The following is a 25472-nucleotide window of genomic DNA, read 5'->3' as shown; positions in this document are numbered from 1 at the left end:
GGGTGCGAGAACGGGAGACGATGCGCACGTGAGTGATATGAGAACACGGACGCGGGTCGAATATGCTGATGTGTTGGGTGTGAACGGAGGGAGAGAGTCAGCGAGGAAGGCAGCGGTGAATACAGTGTGCCGAGTGAAGCAAGACGTGCACCTCCGTGGAGTGCTCGCGGTGGGGTGGCGACGCTTAGCCCAGGTTCCTCGACGCGCTCAAGGCCGCTGCAGCCCCCGTTGCCTTGCCTGTGTATCACACATCCCTTGCGTTCCCCTCGCCCCTCCCACACCCAAGGCGACGTGCAACCAGCAGATCTGGTCCATGCGTAAGCCGAGTTGCTACCAAGCTGCGTGCACATAATTTGGCGCCGCATGATGCGTATAGACCCAGGGCCACCGGACCAGCAGTGGAAGAACCATGGTGCGCGCGACGATGCATTTCGGCGGGCACTCGTCCTCAGACATTGCGCCAGTGCAAAGTCAGTCGCGTCGGCTTGATCTGATCGACCCTGAATATCGCATTTAGCGTGAGACGGTTGTCGAATACGCGGCGCGTAGGGCGATGCATGCGTCATAGATCGCTCTGGCAGCTGGTGGACAAAGCGTATGCATGCTTGCTGCCCAAAAGCTTTTGAAGGTCCTTGTAGCGGTGAAGACATCCATACAGCAGACCTGCCCCTCGCACATGCGGGAACTGGCTTGCGCGTCGACGGCCACTGTCTCGCCAAGGAAGGGTGATCAGACTGTTGATGAAGCAATCTCAACCTACAGGTCACGCATGTTACGGTCAGTGATTGTTCAGGAGCGGCCGAGTGCTGCGCTTTCGTTGCCTGGTCGTCGTCATGGGGCTCTGAAACCAATTGGAACCACACTCTGCAGCTTCGGCGGACTTTTCTTCAACTGCTGCACATGTCGAAATTCCTAATCAGCGAGATCGTAATGCGAGTCTGCAGCCTCAACACCCTATGCTCCCACCACATACAGCCCGTTCCACCTTGCACTCTTAACCTGCCCCGGGGGATCAGAGTTCCGCACCACCCAACAGCCAGCGGACTGTGTCCACACGCAAACGTCCCAACGTGAGTCAGACACACCCGCCCATGACGTTGCAGCGCAAAGGACTGATCAGCGAGGGGAGCAAGTGCGCCCGTCACGAGCTAGCACGTTCCCACGACGTTGCATAGCGACCACACGCAAGGATCCTTCAGCTAAGCCCGCCACCAGCTGACATCCATCCCCTTTTCCTCGCCACCTCAGTTCTCTCCATCAACAACTTCCTCCCCTCCTTTCGCCAGTATTGAGAGGCCCCCCTCTCAAGTGTCCTCCTTCTCCGCTTTCACACCCCCTGCACAGGGCTTGACCCCTCCAGCGACCCTCTCGGAACCCGCCAACTCCCATCTCAACGCAATGCTGAAGAACGGCCGCTTCTTGGACTCACCCCTTCAGCTCACGCTCTTCTGCCACGGCAGGTACCACGCGCGCGGGGCGATTGAGACCCTGCAGAAGAATGCACTGGCCGACCTCACCCTGCCGAACCTCACTCCCAAGGATCTTGAGGTGTCTGCTGGGCCGTCCGGCTCGCTCGAGAATGGCCGCATTAGCTGCCTACGCTTGCGCTGGAGCCTGAACGCTTGGTACAAGGCCCGCGAGAATGGCATCGACCTGCAAGAGGAGATGGAGGAAGTGCGCGTTCAGCTTGTCGCCAAGCGAGTGGCGGCCTACTGGGCATGTGGCGCCAAGGTGGACCAGCGCTGCCACGTCAAGTTCACGTTTGTCGCTCCGGGTCCGGGCGAGGGTAGGAGAATGTATCCTCTCACCCAGTCGGAGGCAGAGAGGTGGGTCGAGCAGCTGGTGAAGCAGCGTGGGCACTGCCTGAAGACGATGAAGACTGCAGGCTTCCACCGCAACAATGCCGGTGAGGTCGGCAGCGCGTTGGTGGTCGTGCACAGTCCGGCTGCTGTTCAAGATTTGCTGGACCACTTCACCCAGCAAAAGCCCAAGCTGATGGATCACTCCGTCTACTTTTCGCGTTCGGCAACGTGCATTCCAACCGACGAGCCCACGACCATCGTCAGCATCGATCAGGGTAGCGTCAGCGACACTTACCTGTTGGAAGATCTGCGCGGCTGGGTCGCGGCATTCAACGCGCAGCACGGCATGCAAGAGTTCCTGAAGCCCGTGGACCATGGTGGCAACCTGTTGTCTCGCGTGCACGACCGGCACGTCGTAGCTGTGCCTTCCTCGGTCGGTCTTGCCGAGTACATCGCCAGCCAGCCGATGTACGCCGGGCACGCGTGGGAGCTGGCGTTCGACCTGAACGACTTCAAGCTTGTGCCACGCCGTGACCGCGCAGTCAACGAGGAGGAGGCTGTCGCGACTCAGCAGAAGCTTGCTGGCGCAGTTCACCGAGCCACGGTCAAGCTGGACGTCGTTCAGCACGAGGTTGAAGATGCAGCGAAGACAATGTCCACGCACACCATCAACCTTCGCACCTTCACTTCCGACCTGTACTCGAACCTGCAGCAGATGTTCAGGAACCTGTTCCGCAGGGACTCTGCCGACCAAGACCGTCTCGTCTTCACCATGCGGATCGACCTCATCGAGGCGGAGCTCAGGTATCTCGACCGCGAGATTGCCATCTACGATGAGGTTGTGGCCATTTGCGGAGCCGAGTCTGCGGCCGCGCAGCAGCTCCAGCCACGGGTCGAGCGGTCCAAGAAGGACAAGGAGGAGCTGAAGCGCCAGCTGGAAACCCTCGAGTACCTGCGCCGCACGCAGGGTGTGCACCGGGACACAGTGATTGCACTCGCCGACCACACCGGTCTGGGTCTCACTCGGCCCCCGGCGGTCGCAGAGCCTGACAGGCCTCAAACTCCGTCGTAGCCGCGCTCGGAGCCCGCGGGTCTCCTCGTCACACACCGACCCAGCATACTTTAGCCACCCCAACCACCTCCATTGCACATCACACTCTTCATGCACTTCACGCTTGAACCACCCTCACACCGCTCGTCGCTGCGCCGTGCCCACAGCACGTCGAAGTTCAATGCATGCGCGCTAGAACTAGATATGTACATCCAGCAGTCTCTACACTATGCATCTGTGTCTCGTTGCTCACTATGCGCTTCTGTGTACCGTCCGAACGGCATGAGGTGCGGATCCTGCGGAACCGTCCCTGCGCGCACGGCCGCAGCCCGTTTCATCGACAGAAGCTGTCATCAGGTCAACGAGATTCGCGGATCACACACGCCCTCAGCATGCACAGCAGGAATTGGGGGTCGAGGCCGTCGAGGGGCGTAAGGGGCGTCTCGCAGCTCGGGCAGTGCACAGGAAGTATGACGGGCGGGGGTGGGCGCAGACTGCGCACTGACACTTGCTTCTCTTCCGCCCATCCCTTGCACTCCCTTCTTGTACGTTCTTCTTCACCTTCTCACGCACGTTTGCCTGCGTAGTTCGCCGTATATCAACTCCCATCCGCTTTGAACACTAACCCGTCCATCACGATACCTACACAGGTTGCACCCTCAGCACAGCCTCTCATCTCTCCATGGAGCAACTCTCTCTCCAGCGGTTCTCCGACATCGTGGGCAGTGTCAACGGCATATGCGAGCTCTACGACCCCACCGCTCCTCCCCCCGCCAAGCCCCTTCTGAACGGCCAGGCTGCTGTGACACTTTTTGTCTACACACCACCAGCTCATCTGCTCATCCAGACACCATTACCTGACCTTGGCAACCTCTGCGCGCGCACGCATCACAAGTCACACCCTGTACAACACGTGCACGCCCGCAGAGGCGCAGCTCTGAGATCTACACCCCCAACAATTACACCGCTTCAACGCCTCTACCTCGCACAGCCGTCCCACGTCTTCAGCGCGTCTCCCCCATCATGGCCGGCTTCAACGGCGAAGTGACCGCCGAGCCCCCTTCAAGGTCGTGACGGCCAACGTTCACAATTGGCGTAGTAATGACGTGAAGCAAGCGGCAACTTCTCGCATATTGAAGGCAGCTCTTCCGCACGTCTTCATTGTCTCAGAGACGGCCCAACGACCAAACGAAGGCCTGCCGACTCTGCCGTCAGTTGGCAACTGGGGTGCTAAGAGGACGTACCCGGATCCCTTCACAAGTCTCGCCGTGGCGGCAGGCGTTGCGATCTTCGTGCAGGAGAAACTGCGGCCACACGCTCGCCAGGTGGATGTCGCATCCGTGACCAACTCGCAATGGCGACCGCATCTGGGCTGTAGACCTGACATTGCCCGACGAGGCCAAGCGCCCTAAGAAGCTGCGCGTTATTGGCGTCTACGCGCCCACCGGCCTCAAAGCTGAAAGGGCGAACAGCAAGCGTCGGACGAGGCCAGCGCAGATCTCCAGCCTTCTGGGCCGCCGTTGCTCAGGTCATCCGCCACGCGCCCGAGCTTTGGGTTCTCGGTGGGGACGACAACGCCCATCTGAACGCGTCGGAGTCGCATAGTCTGAACAGGCAAGAAGATAGCTCCCGGTCCGCGCAGCAGCTCGCGTACCAATCACTTTTCGGCATCGACACGTGGGATGCTCAACTTGACGTCACTTGGGAGCGGGACTGGACGCTGCTCCAAGCGCAAGAGCTCGACGCAACCTCGACCGCTTCGTGGTCAGCAAGAACATCTCAATCGTCAAGACCGAAACGTTCTCCAACGGTACCCCCGGCTCGCCATTAACGCCCAGCACGCTCGTTTGCCTCAATCGAGCGCGTCAAGAAGCAAGTGAATCTGGGGTGCGCCCGCCAATGCCCATCCCAGACACCGATCATCGTCCCGCCTCGGTTGTCTGATTCCGATGACCAAACAAAGCAGTTGCGTTCCTGTTCGACAACCGGAAGGAGAAGCGACGGCATACCGTTGCATGAACGATCATCTGACGGCAAGCCTCGAGAATTCGGCTCCCCCGACGACAGACCCATCAACACCATAGCAGTGTTGACGAGGTTTGCCAGTGGTGCTGCGAGAAGTTCATAGCGGCCTGCCATGCGTCCTTCAAGAAGCCCTAGACGGATGCGCCTTTCAACCCGTGTTCTTGAAAGGCCACTAGCATTGTCCTACAAGACCCCACAGCCTGCTCGGAAAGGCAATCAGAGCGGCGAAAGAAGAGCGTCTCCTGGATCTCATCGAAGACAGCGAAGACGATCAAGAGCTTCGCGAGCTCTTCCCCCCAGAGCACTTCGACATCTTCTGGGACAACTCGAGTGCCCTCTCCGAGCTCGAGCATATGCGCCGCGAGAACCAGGCCGACCTGCCGCGAGGAACGGCGCACCAACTCCGTCGTCATAGCCGCGCAGATCGCCGAGCGAGAGCGTGTCATGGACGGAGGGAAGCTCAAGGACGTGTTCGAGCCGTCAACCATCACAAACCCTCCCTTCCTCCTCAAGACGGGTGCCGACGGCTCCGAGCCGACTTTGGAGCACCATCCCGAGGCCAAACTCGAGATCTGGACGGACCACTTCAGGGCGCTCCTTCAGCAGCCGCCGCCGCCCAATGTCCCCAAGCCTTGGCTCAACTCGAGCGCCCCGCTGGACCCCAACGTGTCTACTGACAAGGAGGTGAGGATTCCGGGTGGCCCAGGCGTATGACTGTGGCGGACCTGCGACATATCCTCTCGCAAGGCAATGCCCGCCCTTCCTCGGTCCGGCTGGGAGAAGTGGGCTTTAGCTCACGCTTGCGACGAGTTCCTCGAGATTGTGGTCAGTCTCGCCAACAGCATTGTGCGCCTGAAATACTTCCCCCCTGCTCTCAAGGAGGCTTACATTACCCCACTGCATAAGAGGGGTGTTGTTGTCGACCCGAAGAACTACAGGGGCATATGCTTGTCCAACGTCCTGTACCAAGCAATCTCTTCTTGGTTTGGTTCTTCGCTCCAGAGCCACATCCATGAGAAGGGCCTGCTGTCCCCAACTCAGGCAGCCTGCCAAGAGGGTGTGCAGACGGGGGACCTCATCCAGCTCCTCCTGGCAATGGACCTGCTCTGCGACAGGCCGGACGCTGTTCGTGCTGAAACGGGACCACGTCCAAGGATTCGACCGACTGGACCAATCCGCTTTTGAGGACGCCTTGGCGTACTTCGGATTCGATCCAGATATCATTGAATTCGAACGAGCAAGGCTGAGAGATTGCCGCATTCGCGTGAAGAGTCAAGATGGCATTTGCGAAGAGTCGTTCCTCACCTCCGGGCAAACCCGGCAAGGCGACGCCTGCCCCTCGTTACGTTACGCGTTCAGCATAGCTCTACTTCTGGTGAAAGCGTTCACCGGAGCTGCACGGCACTTCCCGCCAATCGGGACGATGAGCTCGGCATTGCAAACCATTCATGACGATCCCAAGTTCTCAAAGGTCGTTTTGAGACTGCTCGAGGCGACCGACGACAGTTTGATCGTCGCCAGGTCGTGGAATTCCCTCGGCGAGCTGACAAAGCTGGCGGAGGCGTTCCAATATGCGTACAACATCGTGACCAATTGGGGGAACGCCGAAAAGACGGTCGCCTTTACATTGGGAAAGGCTCCTCCAGATGCTCCGCAGAGCATCGAGATCGACGTTTCCTCGACTCGTACGGTGAGCCAACGTTCCTGAGGACGACGTTCTTGGACCCAGGGGCGGCCATGACTCGGATCGTTGATATCATAAACAACTTTCCGCTGGCGCACATGGACCGCCTTCCCATCTCTCTCATCCGCCGGGTTGTTTCAGGGGTCCTCATGCCCAAGATCCGAGGGCTGTTGAGCGTACATCCCCTGCCCCTGCATATGGCAGAAGAGATCGACCTCGTTCTTGCGGCCAAGATCAGCGCAGCGCTCGGTGTTGAGTTCAGGAGGAGCGCCATGCTGTTCCTGCCCCTAGATCAGCTGGGGTTTGGCCTCCCCTCCGCTCTCCGCATCAACGGCCAGCTCGTCTTGGACGCGATTCTCAGGGCCTGCAACCACCCCCTCTGGCCTTTCAAACAGATAGCCCATATCACGTCGCTCAACTGGGGATGCTGTAGCAACGACTGCGTAAACCCGTTCCACACTCTTCGGGACGGCCGATAGAGCGTTAAGGAGCTGCGTCAAACCCCGGCACAGCGACATTCGGCTTCCTTGCTCGTTCTCCAGCAGGAACGATGGGCTAATGGACCGCGGCTGGTACCTCAGTCGTGGGAGGCAGCGAGGGAATACGCGGCGCTGGGAGAGTTTGAGCTGGTTGGTACCCAGAGGGACACTTTGGTGGACAACATTCCCACTATCTGCGTAGCCAACGCAGCCAAGCGGGTCGCCAAGAACAAGCCCGACCTCCTGTTCACCCAGGAGCTGCTGCAATGCGAACCAGATTGGGAAAGCAAGAACAAGCCCGACCTCCTGTTCATCCAGGAGCTGCTGCAATGCGAACCAGATTGGGAAAGCCAGCCTTTCGTTCAATGGAGGGACAACGTCCTGAACGCCCTTCGGCCGCCCGTCAACGCCAAGTTCGAGACACTCGTCATGTTTGACAAGGCCAAAGTGGCAGCGTTCAAGCGCTGGGCGAACGACTTCCGTTTGACAGAACTCCATGGGTCCCACGACTCTGTTCTGGCCGATGGCTCGACGAGGCGTGCCTCCTATGCCGAGTCAGTATCCACTGCCTCGCAGGATGGGCCATCCTCACCTGTTCGATATGGCACGGACGGCAGCCATTGTCAGCTCGACAAGAACAAGTTCTCGACGACGGCAGCGGTCGTCGGCACAGCCACTGGCGCCATACAGCTCTCAAACGTGCAGTTCACGACGCCTCTGCACGGCGAGATGATGGCCGTGGTGGCCGCTCTCCAACATCTACGTGACCACCTCCGCGAAGCAAAGGAGGCCGTGATTGTCACAGGTAGCCTGAACACTATCGCGACGATTCGCGACCTCTTGGAAGGCGGGCCCTTCTCCCCTGGGCATATTGGCAAGTCGCGGCCGGCCGCCGAGGTTTGGCGCTGGCTCGTACAGGAAATCGAGCAGATGCGTGAGCGTGGTGTCGTAGCTTCAGCACGTTCGAAGCCATACTGGCGAGCCGACACCTGACGCTCTGCTGAACGCAGAGGCGGACAAACTCGCCAAGAGGGCCCACGGCTTCCCTGGTGTCGTTGATCTTCCACCCTTGACGGGATGGATGAGCACTGTGGTCGCATGGTCCCCTGAGTACGGCTTCATCGCCGACAACTGGCGACCGCTCCTGGAGAAGAAGCTGCGGCTGTACCAATGGCAGTGTCTTCCTGCGAAACACATGGCGGGCCCTGACTCGACGCCAGTCCACGTCTCGCCGCACTTCTACTTCAGCGATCCTAAGGGGGTGGTTGCCCGAACGCAACTTCTCACGCGGCTGCACATCTTCCCCACCGGCCACATCAGACCGTTCGTTACAACGAGAGCGGGCTGTGCCAGTTCTGCGGAGTTGCGTACCAGACGCAAGAGCACCTCTTCGGCGTCTGCCCAAAGTTCAAGCCAATACGCAGCCATTGGATCTTAAGGGCGTCCAGCGGGAGAAGGCAGGCGGCTCTGGTAACCCGACTGGTCGGAGCCGGAGGGGCAAAGTCGGAGCTGCGGCGACCGAGGCGCTAGAGTCACAAGGCGCCGAAGACGTTCAACAGGCCGAGTCACGACACGTGGACAACTCGGAGGCTCCGGAAGAGCTTATGGCGGTGGATGAGCCTCAAGAACAAGACCAGGCTATGATTCTCGATCACCCAGCTGCTCAACCCCGAAATGGCCGACGAGTCCTTGGGGCACAATTGCTCAGCGAGACAGCTCCACTGGCGGAGCCACTCTTTCTCCCGGCCGAAGTAGACTCACCACTGCAAGATTCCCCCGTCTCTGCAGCTGATGTCGAACTTCTTGAAGCCGCTCCAACAGCGGCCACCTCGGTTCACGCTCTACCGGGGCTGTCCCGCGGCCTTCCGGCCCTCCGTCCCCTTTCTCCTCGACGCCTCAGATTTGGCATCTTGTCCCCAACATCGCGTTGCGCCGCAGGCAGCTGCGTACGAACTGTCCGAGCTACTCACCCACTATCATTCAAATACCGCCCAGTACACCACAAGTGCCTCAACGATTCTTTCCAAGAGCCTCCGAAGGTCTAGAAGGGGTGAGCCCTGACTCTGGGCAGCTGGATACTGTTAGGGGACAGAGCGCACGTCTGGGAATGACAATAACGAAGACTCGATGCATACAAGGATGTATAGAAACAATCGGCGGGCAAGGCTGAGCTGGCTTAGCATGACAAATGTGAGATGAGTAGAGTGGCGCGAACGATTTGGCACAGTGCAGTGAAAGGTAGATCTGATGAACGCCCGTGAGAGCGACAGCTGGTACATGTGCTTGCTGCTGCGGTGATCTTGTTGGGTGAGCCAAACCCAACTCAACCTTCACTCGGCCTTCATTTGGCCTCCACTTGGCCTCCATCCGAGCCGGGATGACAGAACCACCTTCACTTTCACATCCCGACATGGACAACCTCCACTTTCAGTCCTATCAACTGCCCACCGCGGCCAAATTCCACAGCCGGCGGCTCTGGATACCCGCTTCGACCACCCGACGAATGGGACGCCTCCCGGTGATTCCGGATCTGACGTGATCGGCAACTTCGCCCACTTCCACCCGACTTCTTCCATCCACACTCACCACCATGGACTGGCACCCCGAGACACAAGCGGTGCACGGGCACGCCGCCGTGCCCATGCGCGCCGACCCCGTCGCGCCGGCGATCTACTACAGCTCGACGTTCCGCGCCGCCGACGCTGCCGAATTCGCGCAAATGGCGAGCGAGCCGAGGCACGCGGGGTTCTACACGCGCTACGGCAACCCAACCCACGAGCAGGCCGCTGCTGTCCTGGCCGGACTGGAAGGCACGGAAGTCGCCATGCTGACTGCCTCGGGCATGGGCGCGATCAGCACGGCAGTCATTGCGCTGCTCAAGGCGGGCGACCACGCTATCGCTCAAAGCCGGCACTACATGGCTACCGCAAAGCTGTTCGACGAGCTCCTGCCGCGGTACGGCGTCAAGACGAGCGTTGTCGAGCAGAGCGACCTGGCCGCACTCGAGGCTGCGATTACGCCCGAGACGAAGATCATCTATGTCGAGACGCCGGCGAACCCGACCCTCGTGCTGACCGATTTGGCTGGCGTCGTTGCGATTGCGAAGAAGCACGGTATCGTCGTGCTCGCCGATAACACGTTTGCGGGACCGCTCAACACGCGCCCGGCCGACCTCGGCGTCGACGTGGTGCTCCACAGTGCGACCAAGTCGCTCGGCGGCCACAGCGATATTACGGCCGGTGCGATCTGCACAACCAAAGCACTGGCGGAGCAGATGTGGGACACGTCGCTGACGCTCGGCTCGACGCTGAGCCCGATGGACGCGTGGCTGCTGCTCCGCGGTATGCGGACGCTGCCTCTTCGTATGGGCCGAATCAACGAGAACGCTCTGGCTCTAGCTGCCTGGCTGGAGGAGCAGCCGCAGGTCGAGGCGGTCTATTACCCCATGCTGGCTAGCCACCCGCAGCACGCTATTGCCAAGAAGCAGATGAAGGGCGGCGGTCCGGTCGTTGCGTTAGCGCTGAAGGGAGGGTACGACCCGACCTCGCGCTTTGTCGCGGCGCTGAAGCTCGCGAGCCAGGCCGTGTCCCTCGGCGGCGTCGAGACGCTCGCGGTGCACACCGCCGCCATGTGGAGCGGGAGCATGAACGAGGAGCAGATGAAGACGGCGGGCATCTCGCCGAATTTCGTCCGTCTCAGCGTGGGCATTGAGAACATTGAGGATTTGAAGCGGGACTTTGCCCAGGCTCTGACGGAGGTGCAATAGACCTGCGTATACATGCATATCTTGGTACCGCGTGCGGGCTGAGTCTGACGAGTGTGACGAGAGGTCAAATTGCGGGCAACGGAGGAGGCTTATCTCTGCGGTGTGAAATCGGGCAACCGATGTGAAAACGGTATCGTGGGAACGGCGCATGTAAGCATGGATCAGTGACATGGTGCAATGAGTGCTTGCATGAGTAGACGTGCATGCGTTGGATAGATGCATGCAGCCCAGAACAAAGGAAAGGGTGAACCCAAGTTTACCACTGCTGGTGGGACCTGACGATCCTCCGAACCACCATCCAGTCTCAGCCCTTCTGCATTCAATCCATCCGTCGCGTCCTCGCTCTCACTAACCGCTCATTCCATGCATTCCAGGCCCTCTCAACTCACAAATGACGCCAAATGCCGCGATTTGACATGGGACCGGGCAAAACCGAGATCGGGCAACTTTCGGGCAACTCTTGTGTCTAGATAAAGACCGACCTCGAGCTGTTCTTCCCCACCTGCCCACCATGACAGTCACCAAGCCCCTGCCCGACTCTGCCTTCTGGGCGGCCGCCGACTCCAAGCTGATCCGCTACGGCGGACGATGGTCCAAGGTCCGCGTCGTCCGCGCAAAGGGCACATACCTGTATGACGCCGGTGGGCGCCGTATCCTCGACTTTACCTCGGGCCAGATGTCCAGTGTCCTGGGACAGTGAGTGGCCTTGCATGCTCTACTGACTTCAGTGGCAACGAGGAGATCGCTGAGGTCGTGTCGACCTACGTCCGCGATCTGGACCATCTCTTCAGCGCGATGGTTACCGACCCAGTCCTCTCGCTCGCAGACAAGCTCACGGCCATGCTCCCTGAGGGTCTGGACCGATGCCTCTTCCTCTCGACCGGCAGCGAGGTCAACGAGCTCGCACTCAAGATCGCCAAGACGTACACGGGTGGTTTCGAGATCGTCTCGCTCAGCGCGGGGTACCGTGAGTCTCTACTTAGGAAGTTCTAACAGCAGACGGAATGACGCACGGAGCCAGCGCCGCGACGTTCGCAGTTGGTCGCCGAGGCCACGGTCCGCCCATGCCCGGCCAGCTCGTCTTGCCCGTTCCCTACGCCTACCGCAGCCCCTTCCGCCGCGCCGACGGGAGCCACGACTGGGAGGCCGAGCTGGCATGGGGCTGGTCCCTCGTCGATGCGCAGAGCTGCGGTGCCCTCGCCGCTGTCATCGTCGAGCCGATCGTCTCGACGGGCGGGCTCATCGATCTGCCGCCTGGCTACTTGGCCGCTCTCAAGCGCGGATGCGAGGAGCGCGGCATGCTCCTCATCGTCGACGAGGCGCAGACCGGGCTCGGCCGCACGGGCGCCATGTTCGCGTTCGAGCGCGACGGCATCGTCCCCGACATTCTCACGCTGAGCAAGACGCTCGGCGCCGGTCTTCCCCTCGCGGCCACCATCACGAGCAAAGCGATCGAGGAGGAGTGCCACCGCAAGGGCCTCTTCTGGATCACGACGCACATGAACGATCCCCTTGTTTGTGCCGTTGGCGCCAAGGTGTGCGACATTATCCAGCGCGACGACCTTCCCGCCGAGGCGAAGCGAAAGGGTGAGATTCTGAGGGAGGGTCTGCTGGGTTTGCAGCGGAAGTATCCCCAGATTGGCGATGTCAGGGGAAGGGGACTCATGATGGGCATCGAGGTAGTCAAGGACCCGGAGACCAAGGAGCCGGCGGACGAGCTGGGCACAAAGGTTGCAGAGAAGGCGATGGAGCTGGGCCTGAGCTGTAACATTGTCCAGATTAGGGGGCTTGGAGGTACCTTCCGCATCGCGCCCCCGCTCACGGTCACCGACGATGAGATCAGGGAAGGCGTGGATATCCTCGACCAGGCTTTCGCCGCGTGCGTTTAGTTGTATAGCAATTTGTGAAGTAGTGTTATGAATGAATCAAGGTTGTCTGAGGTTGGGTGAAGTGGTAGCAAGTGGCTTGAAGCGCCGAGTATTGTTCTCGATGTCCAGTTGCACAGCCTGGCTCCACAATGCCGCTGCGCCCATTCGAATCCTTGCAGAGCACCATTGCGCCGAGCACAGTTGGACTTTTCGCATTCATCAACTCCGAGCACTCATCGCGCCCCCTGCTTCAACGTTGTGAGCATCTCGACTGTCCCCCTTCCCCGCCGCCGTCGCTCCAACTTTCGCGCCGCTACGCCCTCCGTGCGCCCTATTGTCCTCCGACGCCGACATTTTGGCTGATGTCCGAGGCACACACAGCGCCTGAATCAGGCACCCACCTCCACCTCCGAAAGTCTTCATCGCCGATTCCAACTTCTACATGCTCTCGGCGATGGTTTTTCGACGTTTTCTCAGGCCACAGAACAGCTAGCTGCATGATTTTTCGTTTTTCGAGTAGGTCTATTCGTCCAACGGTTAAGACGCCGGATTTTGAGGCGCTAGCGCTTCGTTCCGGCAACCTGGGTTCGATTCCCAGATAGACCTTGGTTTTGGCTCCTGGAATGGGAATTTCGGCTGACGCCACAATTTCGCGGAACGCCGCTTTTTGGTGGTTTCGACGCATACCGGCTCTCTGACGGTACCGCTGGATAGCTGGGGACGAGACGGACCCAGTGGAGCAACTTTCAGAACGATAACTGCATTTGCACGCAAGTTATGACGCTTTGAAGATTTGCGATCTGCGAACCCACTCCCAAGGAAAGAGACCCTGAGCAGTCGCCGAGAAACCCTTGGAGGTGGGGATGGAGGACGCAGTTCGCAACGAAACTGGTATGAATCGTTAGCCAGGATGCTGGGTAAGCTAACACCGCGCCGTCGAGTGTATAGCTGGCGGGACGCGCGCGGTACGGGCCATCTCCCCCGCGATCGCAGTCCGCCGCCTCATCCGAGCGACGATCGCAAGCCGGCCGCGGGCGTATCCCACTGTAGGCAACATGCCACACCCCCCCTGTGTGCGGGGCGATCAGTGCAACTCCTCCTACTACTGAACGATGGTCGCTGAAGCAGAAGAATGGCAATGCATACTCTACAAACCCTCCCGGCGCGGAACCAGGTTACCGGAACTCGCGAGGCTCGCGGGGCCAGGGGGCTCCATGGGTCTGCATCGCTACAGAACAGCCGACTGCAGGGACAGACCACATCTCGACGAACCAGGAAGCGTTGTTGACACATCCTGGTCGTATACGCTGGCGAGGTACCCGGTCCGCCCTCGGAGGTATCGGTCTGAAGCCTGGCGGCATTCGGGTACCACCAGCCAACGGCGGTGCAGCCTGACTCGAGGCCTGTCGGTCATCTAATTCTGCCTTGACTGTACATCCGGCGCTGCAGACTCTGCTGCATTGGCCCGAAACGTCGGGCTACTGCTCAAGGTCAGTGCTTCGCCGGGTCAAGTGACCCGGGGCGGCCGCGGAGCCACGGCTGAAACGACACTTCTACATGACTTTGTCAGCTTAGGCGAACTGATCAGACGAGCGCTGTCAAGATATTGTCAACAGAGCAGAAGTCGATGCATAGTCAATCCGAATATACCGCTAGCCAAGCATTGGCTCCTTACGTAACTCCGCAACGGCGTACGGCGATCGCCGACAAGTGGAGGCCGAAACCACAGGCTAAGATAATCCGCGTCGGGTCCAGCGATCGGAAAGACCTCCACAATCATATCTAGACCTCCACAAGCCTCCACATGCATCAGCCGCATCAGCTGGTCGAGGAATGCATGCTTTCGGGAGATTAGATGAGCAGCGATGTGGTCCGGAGGAATAGCTATTCATGGAGCGATTATACGCTGTTGATGACTCACTCCCGGTCGGATACAGATAACCGAGATATGTAACCTGACTCGGTTCCGCAACTCGACAACCATCTGTCTTTGTCATCATCCTCTATAAGAAGTCGAGCTCCATCCTGCTATCGATGACCCATAGAACAACATGTCCGAGTCTGATATGACCATGGCGGTGACGCCGTCTGAGAAAGAGTTCAAAGAAATCGAACGACTCGACAGCCGACATTCCCGCGAGCCAGTGATTCTGGGAAACGTCGCGATCGACCGCAACTCGCTCGATGCCGCTGCCTGTGAGCCCGCGATTGTGCCCCTCGACATTGGCCCGCCCCCAGACGGAGGCAAGGATGCGTGGCTCTGCATCGCGGGATGTTTCCTGCACCTGTTTTGTGTTTTCGGTCTGAGTGAGTGACTACCCCGTTCGTTCCTGACAACAGTTACGAGCGCGGGCCAGCTTTTGCCCTACTACTCGACGCACTTTCTACCGGGCTACTCGAAGGCACAGGTGGCTTGGATCGGCTCCGTGCAGCCGCTGATGGTGTTCTCGCCCGCGGTGCTCACCGGCCGCTTCTTCGACGTGCACGGTGCGCGCATCCAGTCCGTCTCCGGCACGCTCATCGCTTTCGGCGCCATTGTCGCCCTGTCGTTCAGCAAGGAGTACTACCAGCTGCTCCTGTCGCACCTCTGCTTCGGTATTGCTGGTGGGCTGGTCTACGCACCGTCGACGGCGGTGGCCGGTCACTGGTTCCTGAAGCGCCGCTCAACGGCCGTCGGTATCATTGTCGGCGGCAGCGGTCTCGGCGGTGTCATCTACCCGATCTGCATGAAGGTCATGCTCGACAAGCTTTCGTTCCGGAACACAATGCTGTTTATTGCGGGCTGTAACCTGGTGCTCATGGCGCCGGGGTGCGTGTGGATGAAGGCCCGGTTGCCGCCCAAGACGCCTCCGCCCTGGCGCACGCTCCTGAAGCCATGGCACGACTTGCGCTTTGTGTTTCTTGTCCTCTCGTGCTCAACGTACGGCTTTGGTCTTCTTACCGGCTACTTTAACGCTCCCACGCTCGCGACCGGAAACAAGCTATCGCCCAACCTCATTGCGTACTCCGTTGCGATCCTGCAGGCCGGCTCTTTTGTCGGCCGCATCGCGTACGGCATGTTCGCAGACCGCTTCGGCGTCGGACCCACCTTCGGCTCCCTCGCCTTCTCAACCTCCGTCACATACTACGCCTTCTGGACGCCAAACACGGGCCCCGTCGGGACGTGCTTCGGCCTCGTCCTCTTTGGCATCTTCTCCGGCGCTTGGTTCACCCTCGCGGCCAGCGCGACGGCTCACATCTCCCCGCCCGAAGAGCTGGGGAGCAGAATCGGCATGATGTGGACGAGCATAGCAATCCCCGTCCTCCTCGGTCCGGTCATCAGCGGCTACCTTGTATCGGCCGCTGGCGAATCGCGCTTCACGTACGCCGGCATCTTTGCCGGCAGCACGATGCTGATCTCGGGTCTCCTCTATGTCGCGCCGCATCTGTGGCGTCTCGTCAGGCGCTCCAAAGAATCAAACGCAGCCTAACCGCATTCAACAGCATTGCATCCCGAATATTGTTTATGTATGTACAACCATGTATGAATTCATCTTCAGGTCTACAGGTGGCAGCGCTCGTCCTCGTGCTCCGTCCACTCGGTGTACGCAAACTTGATGAGGTCCAGGTGCTGGACGTGCTCGGGCTCGAGCGCGAGCATGACGAGCGGATGGCGCTGGCGCGGCGGCATGGCGTCGAGAATGGCCTTCTTCGTCGCGTCCCAGTAGGCGTGCTCAAGCTCGGGAGCGTTGGGCGCGAGGTGGTGGATCTTGTTTTGGGCAAAGTCGTCGTCAATCACGGTCACCACGCCGCGGATGCGGAACTGGCACGCTCCGCTTGGAATGAACCAGGCAATCTCGACGTGGGCATTGTGCTTCAGCTGCTCCACCTTGGCTGACGAAGGATCGGTAGCGATCTGCACGAGGCCGCTGGGAGAGACTAGTGTGAGCGAGAGTCAACACGGCTACTCACATCCCTGGAAGGTGACGGTACGGTTGCGAGGACCGTTAGGCGTGCATGTCGCCAGCGAGAGCTCCTTGGCCGTCGGAGAGGTCTTGACAGCCTCCTCTACGAGAGTACGCCAGTCACCCTCGCCACGGGCGGGAGGGGGAGGAGCAGGCGGGGTCGGGGTCTTGGAGCGGCGGAGGAGTCCCATGGCGACGGTTTGAGTTGGCCAAAGTGGACTCCGAACTACAACGCTTCATATATGTGGAGCGTACGAGTCCGAGCTCACCCCTTCTGCCGCGGTACACCGCCTCAGAGTCCGAGCCCGTCCGAGCGTCGAGCGCTGGCCTTGGCGTGGGTCCGAGAGCCTACTTAATGTACAGAGCGTGGGTTTCACTCAGAAGGCTCACACGATGCTTTACGATCGTATCGACATGTGATGTTACTGCCGGCGGCATCAGAGGCATGTCACAGTTCGACATGGTGACCCAGCGTAAGAATCCGAGACTGTCACATTCCACGACTACTCATGCATACACTAGCGCGGAACGTTACAGACACATGCATTGCGGAATGTACTGATAAAGAAACTATGGAATGCTACAACGGAATCTACTGGTCTCTAAGCTGTCTACGGTAACGATTCACAGTCTCGAGGCTAGACCGACCGTGCGCTTGTCAGCGTCAAAAACAGTGTGGAGGTGGGTCAGCACGTCGAGGCCGAAGATCCAAGTCGAGTTGAACCCGGACGGCGAGGCATGCAGGCTGCGCTCGTGGTGACCATGACGGCGGAAACTGAACAGTTCGGGGAGATGAACCCTCGCTCCGCCCGCGAATACGAGGGTCCATTCTCCAGCGGTCGCTTCAGCGACATTCTGGTAGAAGAACGAGAAGAATGCCTCGACGTCCGGTGGAGGAGCGACACTGGCCACCGTCCCCGAGTCCAGCAATACCCTCCGGTTCAGCATGAGCACTCTTCCGGCGTGTTCTATGGCGCTCAGCCGAACCTCCCAGCGGTAGTCACTCGATACTGGGGTCCAAACTAAGGCGTGTGAAGGACACTCTGCCACGCCGCTGATGTCAGCGCGTACGATCACAGATACTCACCCGATGGTCAGATGCGAGCCGTCATTCGCAACAGGAGGCAAGGCCAGCATGGCTCCGAGGCCATGGGTCCCAAAGCAAAGTGCGCAAACACGCCTCTGGTTATGTGCCCAGAGCACGCGGTGCGCCTTGCCCTGCTTGGGAAGTCCGAGTCCGAGCCCTCCGACAACACCCGGTGGTAGGGTTGCGGAGCCCCGGTCCGCCAACACTTCCGTCAGCAGCGTGACTCATCGACAGTATGCATACTCACAGAACTCCATTCTCTTGCCAGCGGCCTCGACATAGTCCGTTGCCCATGTCCCAGCGATGCGCGTGCCGTCGGCGAAATGCGTAGTCTTCTTCTCGCCGGTATTGAAGGCTGGACCGCCCGGCGAGTACCCCTTCATACCCTTGCAAGCGGGACTTGCGCAATGACTGCTGTACAGCCACAGCTTTCCCGAGCCCGTGTCAACATGGACGTCGAACGACTCGTGATGTCGAGCGCGCATGCGCAATGGTACAGTGTAGAAGACTCCGCCGCGGGCTGGGTGGCGAAACGTCATTCTGGGGTAAATTAGACGGACGATGGACTGGGGGCGACTCACGGAAAAACCTGGCGGGGATCCTCAAGTCGATCCCAGAGCGAGAGCTTACGCGCCCATGTTGGATACAGCACCCCCAGGAATAATAGTAGCGCGATGAGTATGCGTATCCAAAGCATTGTGAATGGTGAAGTGTTGTCGTCGCTGCATGTTGCGATGCGTTTCAAGAGTGGCCACCACTTTACTGTTGCGTGACGATGCCGTGACGGTTAGTTATCGCGATGCGTCACCGTCTTGAAGCAAGCAGCATACATTAATCAGATATGCTGTTCAATAAGATACAAAGTCCTCCGCATGGCGGATTAAGACCAGCTCAGCTTAGAGCTCAAACTTGGGCATGGGCTTGGCGCCAGGGGCGTCGCACTTGCAGATACAGACCGAGGCCGTAGACGAGGGAGCCGGGGCGGTGACGGTCGTGACGACAGTTGAGGTCACGGTCTGGGTGGTCGGCTCGGGGGGAGCGGGGCACGAGGTGGCCGACGTAGTAGGCTCGGGGCTGGTGGAGGAGGAAGAGGGGGTGGGCTCAGGCTGGGTGGAAGAGGAAGAGGGAGTAGGCTCGGGCTCCTTCGAAGTGCTCGAAGAAGGGGTGGGCTCCGGTTGAGTGGAAGAAGAGGAAGGAGTGGGCTCAGGCTGAGTAGAGGAAGACGAGGGGGTGGGCTCAGGCTCCTTCGACGAAGACGACGAGGGAGTGGGCTCAGGCTGAGTGGAGGAGGAAGAAGGGGTAGGCTCAGGCTGAGTGGAGGAGGACGAAGGGGTAGGCTCAGGCTGAGTGGAAGAGGACGAAGGAGTGGGCTCGGGCTGAGTGGAGGAAGAGGAAGGCTCGGGAGTGCTGTCGGCGGTGGTGCGCAGGCTGACAGTGTACTCGCACTCGTCGTTGGAGGCGTTCGAGGGAGAGACGGTGACGGTGATCTGCTGGCCCTTGTCGGCGGAGACAGAGATGGTCTGCTTGGCGTTGCCACTGTTGACGTTGCCCTCCTTCTTCTCGCCGGTAGCCTTGTTCTCGAGGACAACGTTAAGGTTGACCTTGTTCTTGGTGGTGAGGAGAGCAAGGTCAATGTCAATCTTCTCCTTGCGCTGAGGAGTGTAGGTGTAGACAGCCTGGACGTTGTTGGAGCAGATGCCGTGGGTGATAACACCCTCCTCAATGGGGCCACCCGGGTTGCCGCCGTTGTTGTGGCAGTCACCGTTGGTGATACCCTTGCCGAGGACCTGGTCGATGAACTTGGTCAGGGAGGCAGCGTCGTTGACCTCGGCGTAGATACCACCAGAGTGGAAGGCGACCTCGGCGACTCCAGGGGGCTGACGCTTCTCGCCGTCAACGTTGAGCTGAGCCCAGTGGATACGGACACCCTCGTTGGCAAGGGCCTGGAGCTTGCCGGGAACGAGCTTGGGGCGGAGGATCGAGTCGGAGTCACGGCCGTCAGAGTAGAAGATCATAGCGGAGCGGTCACGGATGTTGCCAGCGGCGTGAAGCTGGTCGGCACCACCCTTGACACCCTCCTCCATGGTAGTCAGACCACCAATGTCCGGGTTGCTGAAGTGGATGTTGCCGACATCAGTGTTGCCAACAAGGACCTTGGACCTGGTGGTGAAGGTGACGACGGAAGCCTGGTCCTTGCCGGGAGTCATGGCAGCGATAAGCTTCCTAGCACCATCGAAACGGAGACCGTTGGGGTCGGAACCCTTGATGTTCTCCTTGGCGTAACCGTTGGAGGCAGAGTTGTCAATCACAAAAGTGACAACGCGGTTGGGGTTCACGCAAGTGTCACGGCCAAAGATGGCCTCAAAGGGGTGGGCGCTGGCCACCGCCGCGAGAGCGGTGAAGACAGCGAAGAACTTCATCGCGTTGCCGGAGTAGTCGAAATGGAAAGAAAGAAGGAGTGTCGGTCTGCTCGAAGGCAGGATGGGATAAAATCGATGGGGAGGGAGCTGTAAATCCCGTCTCGCATATATACAGCATCCACCGCTCCCACTAAACACGAAGAACACCTGTCCAAGCCTTCAAGAGCGGAGGAGGTCATGTTCCGTGAGCCCAGAGAGTGGAGACTCGGTGACTTCCCTGACGGTACGGGCGGGAATGGAGGTTAAACAACCATTGGTCTCAACACCTGATACATGCTTTCCGCTCTGGATCTGCAGACACCGCCCTGTTTCCATTCGTATCAGAACTGGATACGCAGACGTTCCGTATGCAGCGAAACCGGTTTCTGCAACATAGGTTGCTTTACAATGCCCTGATCTCTCCCAGGAACCCGGCGAGATTTACGGAAGCCGGGATGCATGAATTGAGAGGCAGCAAGAAACTGTCCGTCCGTAGTGGGCCGTGCCGGCACGGGCGAGTACTCTGTGCTCAGCCCAAGCTACGTCGATAGGAGAGTTTCACTTGGCAACAAGCGCCGAGTTCTGCTCATCACTCAGTGCAAGCTATGAGTCTGACCGTTCGTGGGTATGTGCCGGAGGATCGGCCGGAGGTCGTGAGACTGTTGGCGCCACACTTTGTCAACCCTGCCCTTAGTCCATTGCACGATCTGCGCCAGACTCCCGTCTGCAGCGTATCGAAGCATTGGTCAAGCATAGATCACAGACCCGCCCAAGACCCCGCATCGAATCCCAAGACACAAAGTCAGGCGGGACATGTAATCTGAAGTGCACTGAGGTTAGCATGCACCACCTTGCTTCAGCCATGGGAAGAGCAATCGAGGCGTATGCATGGTACATCCCGTCTCGTCATTCATTAACGCTTCCGCGGGCGCCATGATATCGTTGTTTGCTGCCGATGCAGGAACCGGCCATATCCGTCCAGCCGCTCAGGGTTTCAGGAAGCAACTCGTCCCTTCCGCTCTCCATGCCGTCCGGACCCCTGTAGTCTTGACACAACAAACACTCAGCACGAGGTTCTACATGTGAATGCATGTACATTAAGCTCGATGTGATGTGGTTTCCCGGTTGAGCACACCTCCCATGCGTTCATGAAGTTGAGCGATCTACCGCGGTTCACTTTATTGAGGCACTGTAGTCGAACCATCGAAGCCACAATGAACCACACCCATGGTATCGGACATGCTTAAACGCTGGAACCGGGCTCTATTCGCTAACCAGCCAGGCGTGGAGGCGGGGCCCTCGTGTCAGGCTGCTAACCATGCGGCGTCTCATCCGAGGGCATCCGCATGAGCCTCAAGGTCGTTGTGCCTCCGACGAACTTCTTAGCGACCCCTTGCTGAATGTCCAGCTCACTGGTAAGTCAGAAGACACTGATACCAAAAGCGCCAGCAGTTTTCAGAATGTCAGTCACTTGTGTTGATATGTGACTCAGTCTCTTGGAGGGCTAGGCTCGACCGGGGTGCTCGCACACCCATCTGTCATGAGACAAGGCGGGACTGGCGGGAGCTCGTCAAATCGCCGATAACTCGTGGGCAACCCTATCCTCAACGACGATCCTCGGAGCCGTGCCGTTAACTCTCTCCCGTCCATGACATCAGTGGAGCCGGACGTCCGCTTCGGCGCACACGCTGACACAAGACCAATGATCCTCGTGTTGGTGTCCGTGGGCGTCAGTCCTCGAAGGCTAGGCGCCCTATGCTCCATCGTAAGGAGTGTGAACAGCAGGGGTGCCGACTCTCCTTCCTTTGTCCAGCGGGGAGACCTGAGTCAAGGTGTTGTAGCTGCTCTGCCCACCTCTTATTAATGTTACTCCCATGGCGCGTTCGTAATCTCTTACTCCACACCGTCCTTGGGAGCTCTGAGTAGCTAAGAGCTATGTCTCAAGAATATGGCGAAACAGACCGTAGTCAGAGTTTATACCGGCACATGCACTTGAGACGACACCAAACGGGATAAATGATGATCCGAAGGTAGTCTCTGACATGGACATGGTTGAGGAATACAGTCATGTAGCACCAGCCCGACTAGCCTGCCACATACTTCATTCACCGACGACGGATCTAGAATCCCCGAGGAGCACCCGGGCCGGTTCTCTTACGGCAATGAGGCCAACCGCTCATCGGCGAGCAGAAGAACGCACAGATCTGATGAGCCCGCTCACGAGCTGTTTCTCAGCGGCTCCGACACAACGACCCTACAGTGGAAACAGTCAGCTGCTGGACAGATAGGTCGGCAAGCATTCTACCCAGATCTTAGTTGCTTTCTGAGCTGTATTGGTCGGCAAAGGCGTACACACTTCACATAGGTTAAGCTATAGAACCGTTTTAGTGGCGTGAGCTCCTCAGATTCCAAACGACCTCTTTGAAAATTGCGAAAACTCGAAAAAAAAAAGTCGATGTGCACGAGCTTGTGTCATTGCCAGGCACTTGGCATGACTCTCGAGCTCTCCAATCGGCAAGGATATCCACTTTGTACCAGAACAGCGAACGGTTTGGTGGTTTTGGTACAGCGGTGCTGCCGATCTTGCTTGGTGACACCCCTCGCCCCAAACCGCAGCGTGCGTTCCCTCTTTCCGCCCGTCTTTCCGGCCGTTCAACACGCGGCTTTGGACCAGTTCACCCCTCCGCCAGGCGTAGTCTTACCCAGAAACGGCTCAGAGCGTTCTTTAGTACAGTCCCTCTGAGGATTGATATAAATTCGGTGCGACGAGCCCTGCCTTGGCCCCAGAGGCAGTCCATCGGATCTTGACTGTGCATGGCTGCGCTGGTTGGTTCGACGGGGGCGACATCGGGGCGAGCTGCTGTGTTGCGAGCAAAGAAGATGGAACGAGAGTTGCCGCTCTGCTGGAAGGCTGTGTGTGTGTGTCCCCCGAGCCTCCCCATGCTACTTAAGCGTAGCCATAGGCCCCCTCGACCTCTCCTTCCAACAACTCACATCGGCTGACGACCACCCTCGGCAACGGCCACTACAGCCATGCCTCCTGTTGCCTCACCCCGCGTTTCTCACTCCAATGCTCGCAGCAACGTGGCGCCTTACCAGGCGTCACCGCACAAGATCTCCGATGCCTCACCCGAAGGTTCCGGTCAGCGCTTTGTGAAGCCTCAAGGTGACAAGCACACGAATAACAAGGCCGCCTCTGCGATCGACGAGTCTCCAGCCCGCAACATTCTAACTCATATCGAGAGTGGCCCCGGAAGTGCACTCCTCCTCCGTCTTAAGGAGGTCGAGCGCGAGCTCCCCTTCCCACCTGTGTCCCAGCCCCCAGGAACTCTGCGGCCGGACTCGAGGTGCTTCATCGGTCTCAAGGTCAACGACATTTCTGCCTTGGTTCGCTGGCGCCATGGACAGTGGGCTATCAGCTCCATCAACGCGCGCAGGGCACACATCTCCAAAACCCCTGCTGCCGCCCTCGCCGACTGTTCCCAGGCACTCTTCGACGCGGAGGCAAGGGCTTCCAAGACGTCTCCTCAGACAGCACCGGAGGCAGGTTCTTCCAGCGTCCCCACTGTCTCGAACACTGCTCTGGTCCCCAGAGCCCCGTCGACCCCTTCAACGGCCACTTCCGCCTTGGGGTCCATCGCAACGTCTCAGTTCAACAACGTCCTCTTCACCGTTCCCGATGGCGTCAAGGAGATCACCCTCGGCTTATTCATTGCCTTGGTGATGCAGCACAACGCCCGCCGTGACGATGACTTTGTCCAGGCCTACAAGTCCAAACGGGCTTCCTTCAAGCTTTGGCTGGAGCAAATCAACGCTGCCATCGAGCGTGGCGATGTGGGCTTCCTCGACGCACAGCTGGACGCAGGGGAACGGGACAAGCAGCAGAAGAAGTGGGAAGGAACTGCAGCACGGCCGACTTGTACTTAAGTAAAGGTTCGGTGCGGGGAAGAGGCCTCATTCTCGATACCGTTGCAGGACGATTAATGCATATGTGACAATGAACGACGCACAGGTTTCAACCTTCGTTTCTGCTCTCACCTGCCTCACGTTAACCCCTGACTTTCAGATCATGCATCATTGAAAGCCTCTTGTGCGTATCGCTTGACGATGCGCGCAAGATCAGCAAGCCGGCGCGTGTGCTGGGGCTCGCGTGTCAAGTTGCGCCCTCGCCACCAGTCCGCATACGCCCGCCACGCACCACTACGGCCGTCCGTATTCCCATGACAACAATCATCTCCCTATTGTCCTATTCACATATCACCCCCACACGCTCTTCTCCCTTCGCATCCACCTCACTGTGACTCTCCTCGCACTCCGCAGCAGGCGATTGTTTCCGACTGCTACAGAAGACTTCCGTGAGCCGACGGTGAAGTACGCGGACTGACGCCAGCTCCAATGACCGTGAGCCCAAAGGATCCCCGTCCTGGTGCTGCGTCCCGCCGAGACGCCGAGCTCCCACCCACTCCCGACAGCCGTCGCAGCTCGTCTGTCAGTTCGAACTCGAACGTCGAGGTGTGGCGTGCAGGCATGTCAAGCCTGAAAGGCTACGGTTCATCTCCAGAGTTGCCTTCCCTACCCTCACCGTCCGGGACCGCCAACCCAACCGAGCTTACCGAGCGAGATCAGAAGGTCAACATCACCTCTGAGCCGAAGCAAGGATTGTCACCAGTTCCAGACAGCGACGTTGAGCGCCAGCTGCAGGAAATCGACGCGATGGCTTTCCCTGCGTTTGCGTCGCCGTCTGATACGTTGCGCGGCGACTCACGTGAGTTGGTCACCCGCAAATCCAGCAATCTCTTCAGCACTGTGCAGAAGCGTAAGGCGCAGTGGAATAATGAGGCTGAGATCGCCAAGAAGCGCCATCTGGTCACCCTCGGGTCGGCGTTCCTTGCTCCATTAACTCGCACTTCGACTCATCAGTTTAAACAACAGCTGCCTCACTCGGACCGAGCCAACTCTAGGCACATTTCCGACCGTGATCAACGAGCCGGAGACCGCGACCGCGAACACAATCGTGACCGTGATCGTGACCGCGACTGGGACCGCAACCGCCGCACCCCGCCAGCTTCGGACAGGCCGCCCTCACCCCCTCCAGCCTTGCCCGACTTCAACGACGACACAACAGTGCTCCTCGAGATCCCGCCCGGCACGACGCAGATCACGCCACGCATGCTCAAGGGTCTTGTTGCGCGCACCAGCGAGCGTCGCAACGCCAAGTTCTTGCACGACCGCCGCAGCTCTCGCAGCAATTTGTGCGATTGGCTCGATCGCCTGAATGACGCGATCACGAACGGCGACCTTCGCGTGCTCGATGAGGAGCTGGACAAGATTGAGCGAGAGAGGCGGTAGCTCCAGCTAGATATGGGC

General features: G+C 59.1%; 11 protein-coding genes and 1 non-coding gene across 12 annotated transcripts; 9 read left to right on the top strand and 3 right to left on the bottom strand.

Moving 5' to 3' along the window:
* Positions 1 to 1398: 1398 nt before the first annotated feature.
* On the top strand, positions 1399 to 2874 carry A1Q1_05755 (uncharacterized protein; the record flags this gene model as incomplete). The annotated part of the gene is made up of 1 exon (XM_014320964.1): positions 1399 to 2874. One exon carries the CDS (start codon positions 1399 to 1401, stop codon positions 2872 to 2874), a length of 1476 nt encoding a protein of 491 aa, XP_014176439.1.
* Positions 2875 to 3535: 661 nt separating this feature from the next.
* A1Q1_05754 (uncharacterized protein) lies at positions 3536 to 4265 on the top strand (the record flags this gene model as incomplete). The annotated part of the gene is made up of 2 exons (XM_014320963.1): positions 3536 to 3846; positions 3899 to 4265. 2 exons carry the CDS (start codon positions 3536 to 3538, stop codon positions 4263 to 4265), a joined length of 678 nt encoding a protein of 225 aa, XP_014176438.1.
* A 1057-nt stretch (positions 4266 to 5322) lies between these two features.
* On the top strand, positions 5323 to 9086 carry A1Q1_05753 (uncharacterized protein; the record flags this gene model as incomplete). Its single annotated transcript, XM_014320962.1, has 7 exons — positions 5323 to 5562; positions 5626 to 5935; positions 5994 to 6563; positions 6608 to 7005; positions 7075 to 7975; positions 8052 to 8364; positions 8423 to 9086. The coding sequence occupies 7 exons, from the start codon at positions 5323 to 5325 to the stop codon at positions 9084 to 9086; spliced, it is 3396 nt and encodes a 1131-aa protein (XP_014176437.1).
* Positions 9087 to 9631: 545 nt separating this feature from the next.
* On the top strand, positions 9632 to 10807 carry A1Q1_05752 (cystathionine beta-lyase; the record flags this gene model as incomplete). Its single annotated transcript, XM_014320961.1, has 1 exon — positions 9632 to 10807. One exon carries the CDS (start codon positions 9632 to 9634, stop codon positions 10805 to 10807), a length of 1176 nt encoding a protein of 391 aa, XP_014176436.1.
* Positions 10808 to 11318: 511 nt separating this feature from the next.
* Positions 11319 to 12696, top strand: A1Q1_05751 (uncharacterized protein; the record flags this gene model as incomplete). The annotated part of the gene is made up of 3 exons (XM_014320960.1): positions 11319 to 11448; positions 11505 to 11774; positions 11846 to 12696. The coding sequence occupies 3 exons, from the start codon at positions 11319 to 11321 to the stop codon at positions 12694 to 12696; spliced, it is 1251 nt and encodes a 416-aa protein (XP_014176435.1).
* A 498-nt stretch (positions 12697 to 13194) lies between these two features.
* Positions 13195 to 13281, top strand: A1Q1_t459. The gene has a single exon. It is a non-coding gene; the product is annotated as a tRNA-Gln (tRNA).
* Positions 13282 to 14726: 1445 nt separating this feature from the next.
* Positions 14727 to 16145, top strand: A1Q1_05750 (transporter; the record flags this gene model as incomplete). Its single annotated transcript, XM_014320959.1, has 2 exons — positions 14727 to 14871; positions 15016 to 16145. 2 exons carry the CDS (start codon positions 14727 to 14729, stop codon positions 16143 to 16145), a joined length of 1275 nt encoding a protein of 424 aa, XP_014176434.1.
* A 71-nt stretch (positions 16146 to 16216) lies between these two features.
* A1Q1_05749 (putative pyridoxamine 5-phosphate oxidase, FMN-binding protein) lies at positions 16217 to 16810 on the bottom strand (the record flags this gene model as incomplete). The annotated part of the gene is made up of 2 exons (XM_014320958.1): positions 16217 to 16548; positions 16627 to 16810. 2 exons carry the CDS (start codon positions 16808 to 16810, stop codon positions 16217 to 16219), a joined length of 516 nt encoding a protein of 171 aa, XP_014176433.1.
* A 433-nt stretch (positions 16811 to 17243) lies between these two features.
* Positions 17244 to 18245, bottom strand: A1Q1_05748 (uncharacterized protein; the record flags this gene model as incomplete). The annotated part of the gene is made up of 3 exons (XM_014320957.1): positions 17244 to 17622; positions 17707 to 17911; positions 17954 to 18245. The coding sequence occupies 3 exons, from the start codon at positions 18243 to 18245 to the stop codon at positions 17244 to 17246; spliced, it is 876 nt and encodes a 291-aa protein (XP_014176432.1).
* A 357-nt stretch (positions 18246 to 18602) lies between these two features.
* On the bottom strand, positions 18603 to 20126 carry A1Q1_05747 (restin-like protein; the record flags this gene model as incomplete). Its single annotated transcript, XM_014320956.1, has 1 exon — positions 18603 to 20126. The coding sequence occupies one exon, from the start codon at positions 20124 to 20126 to the stop codon at positions 18603 to 18605; it is 1524 nt and encodes a 507-aa protein (XP_014176431.1).
* Positions 20127 to 23138: 3012 nt separating this feature from the next.
* Positions 23139 to 24032, top strand: A1Q1_05746 (uncharacterized protein; the record flags this gene model as incomplete). Its single annotated transcript, XM_014320955.1, has 1 exon — positions 23139 to 24032. The coding sequence occupies one exon, from the start codon at positions 23139 to 23141 to the stop codon at positions 24030 to 24032; it is 894 nt and encodes a 297-aa protein (XP_014176430.1).
* Positions 24033 to 24500: 468 nt separating this feature from the next.
* A1Q1_05745 (uncharacterized protein) lies at positions 24501 to 25454 on the top strand (the record flags this gene model as incomplete). The annotated part of the gene is made up of 1 exon (XM_014320954.1): positions 24501 to 25454. One exon carries the CDS (start codon positions 24501 to 24503, stop codon positions 25452 to 25454), a length of 954 nt encoding a protein of 317 aa, XP_014176429.1.
* Between the last annotated feature and the right edge of the window lie 18 nt (positions 25455 to 25472).

The sequence above is a fragment of the Trichosporon asahii genome, assembly GCF_000293215.1.
Source record: "Trichosporon asahii var. asahii CBS 2479 unplaced genomic scaffold scaffold00075, whole genome shotgun sequence".
Lineage (NCBI taxonomy): Eukaryota > Fungi > Basidiomycota > Tremellomycetes > Trichosporonales > Trichosporonaceae > Trichosporon > Trichosporon asahii.
This window is presented reverse-complemented; position numbering and strand designations above follow the sequence as displayed.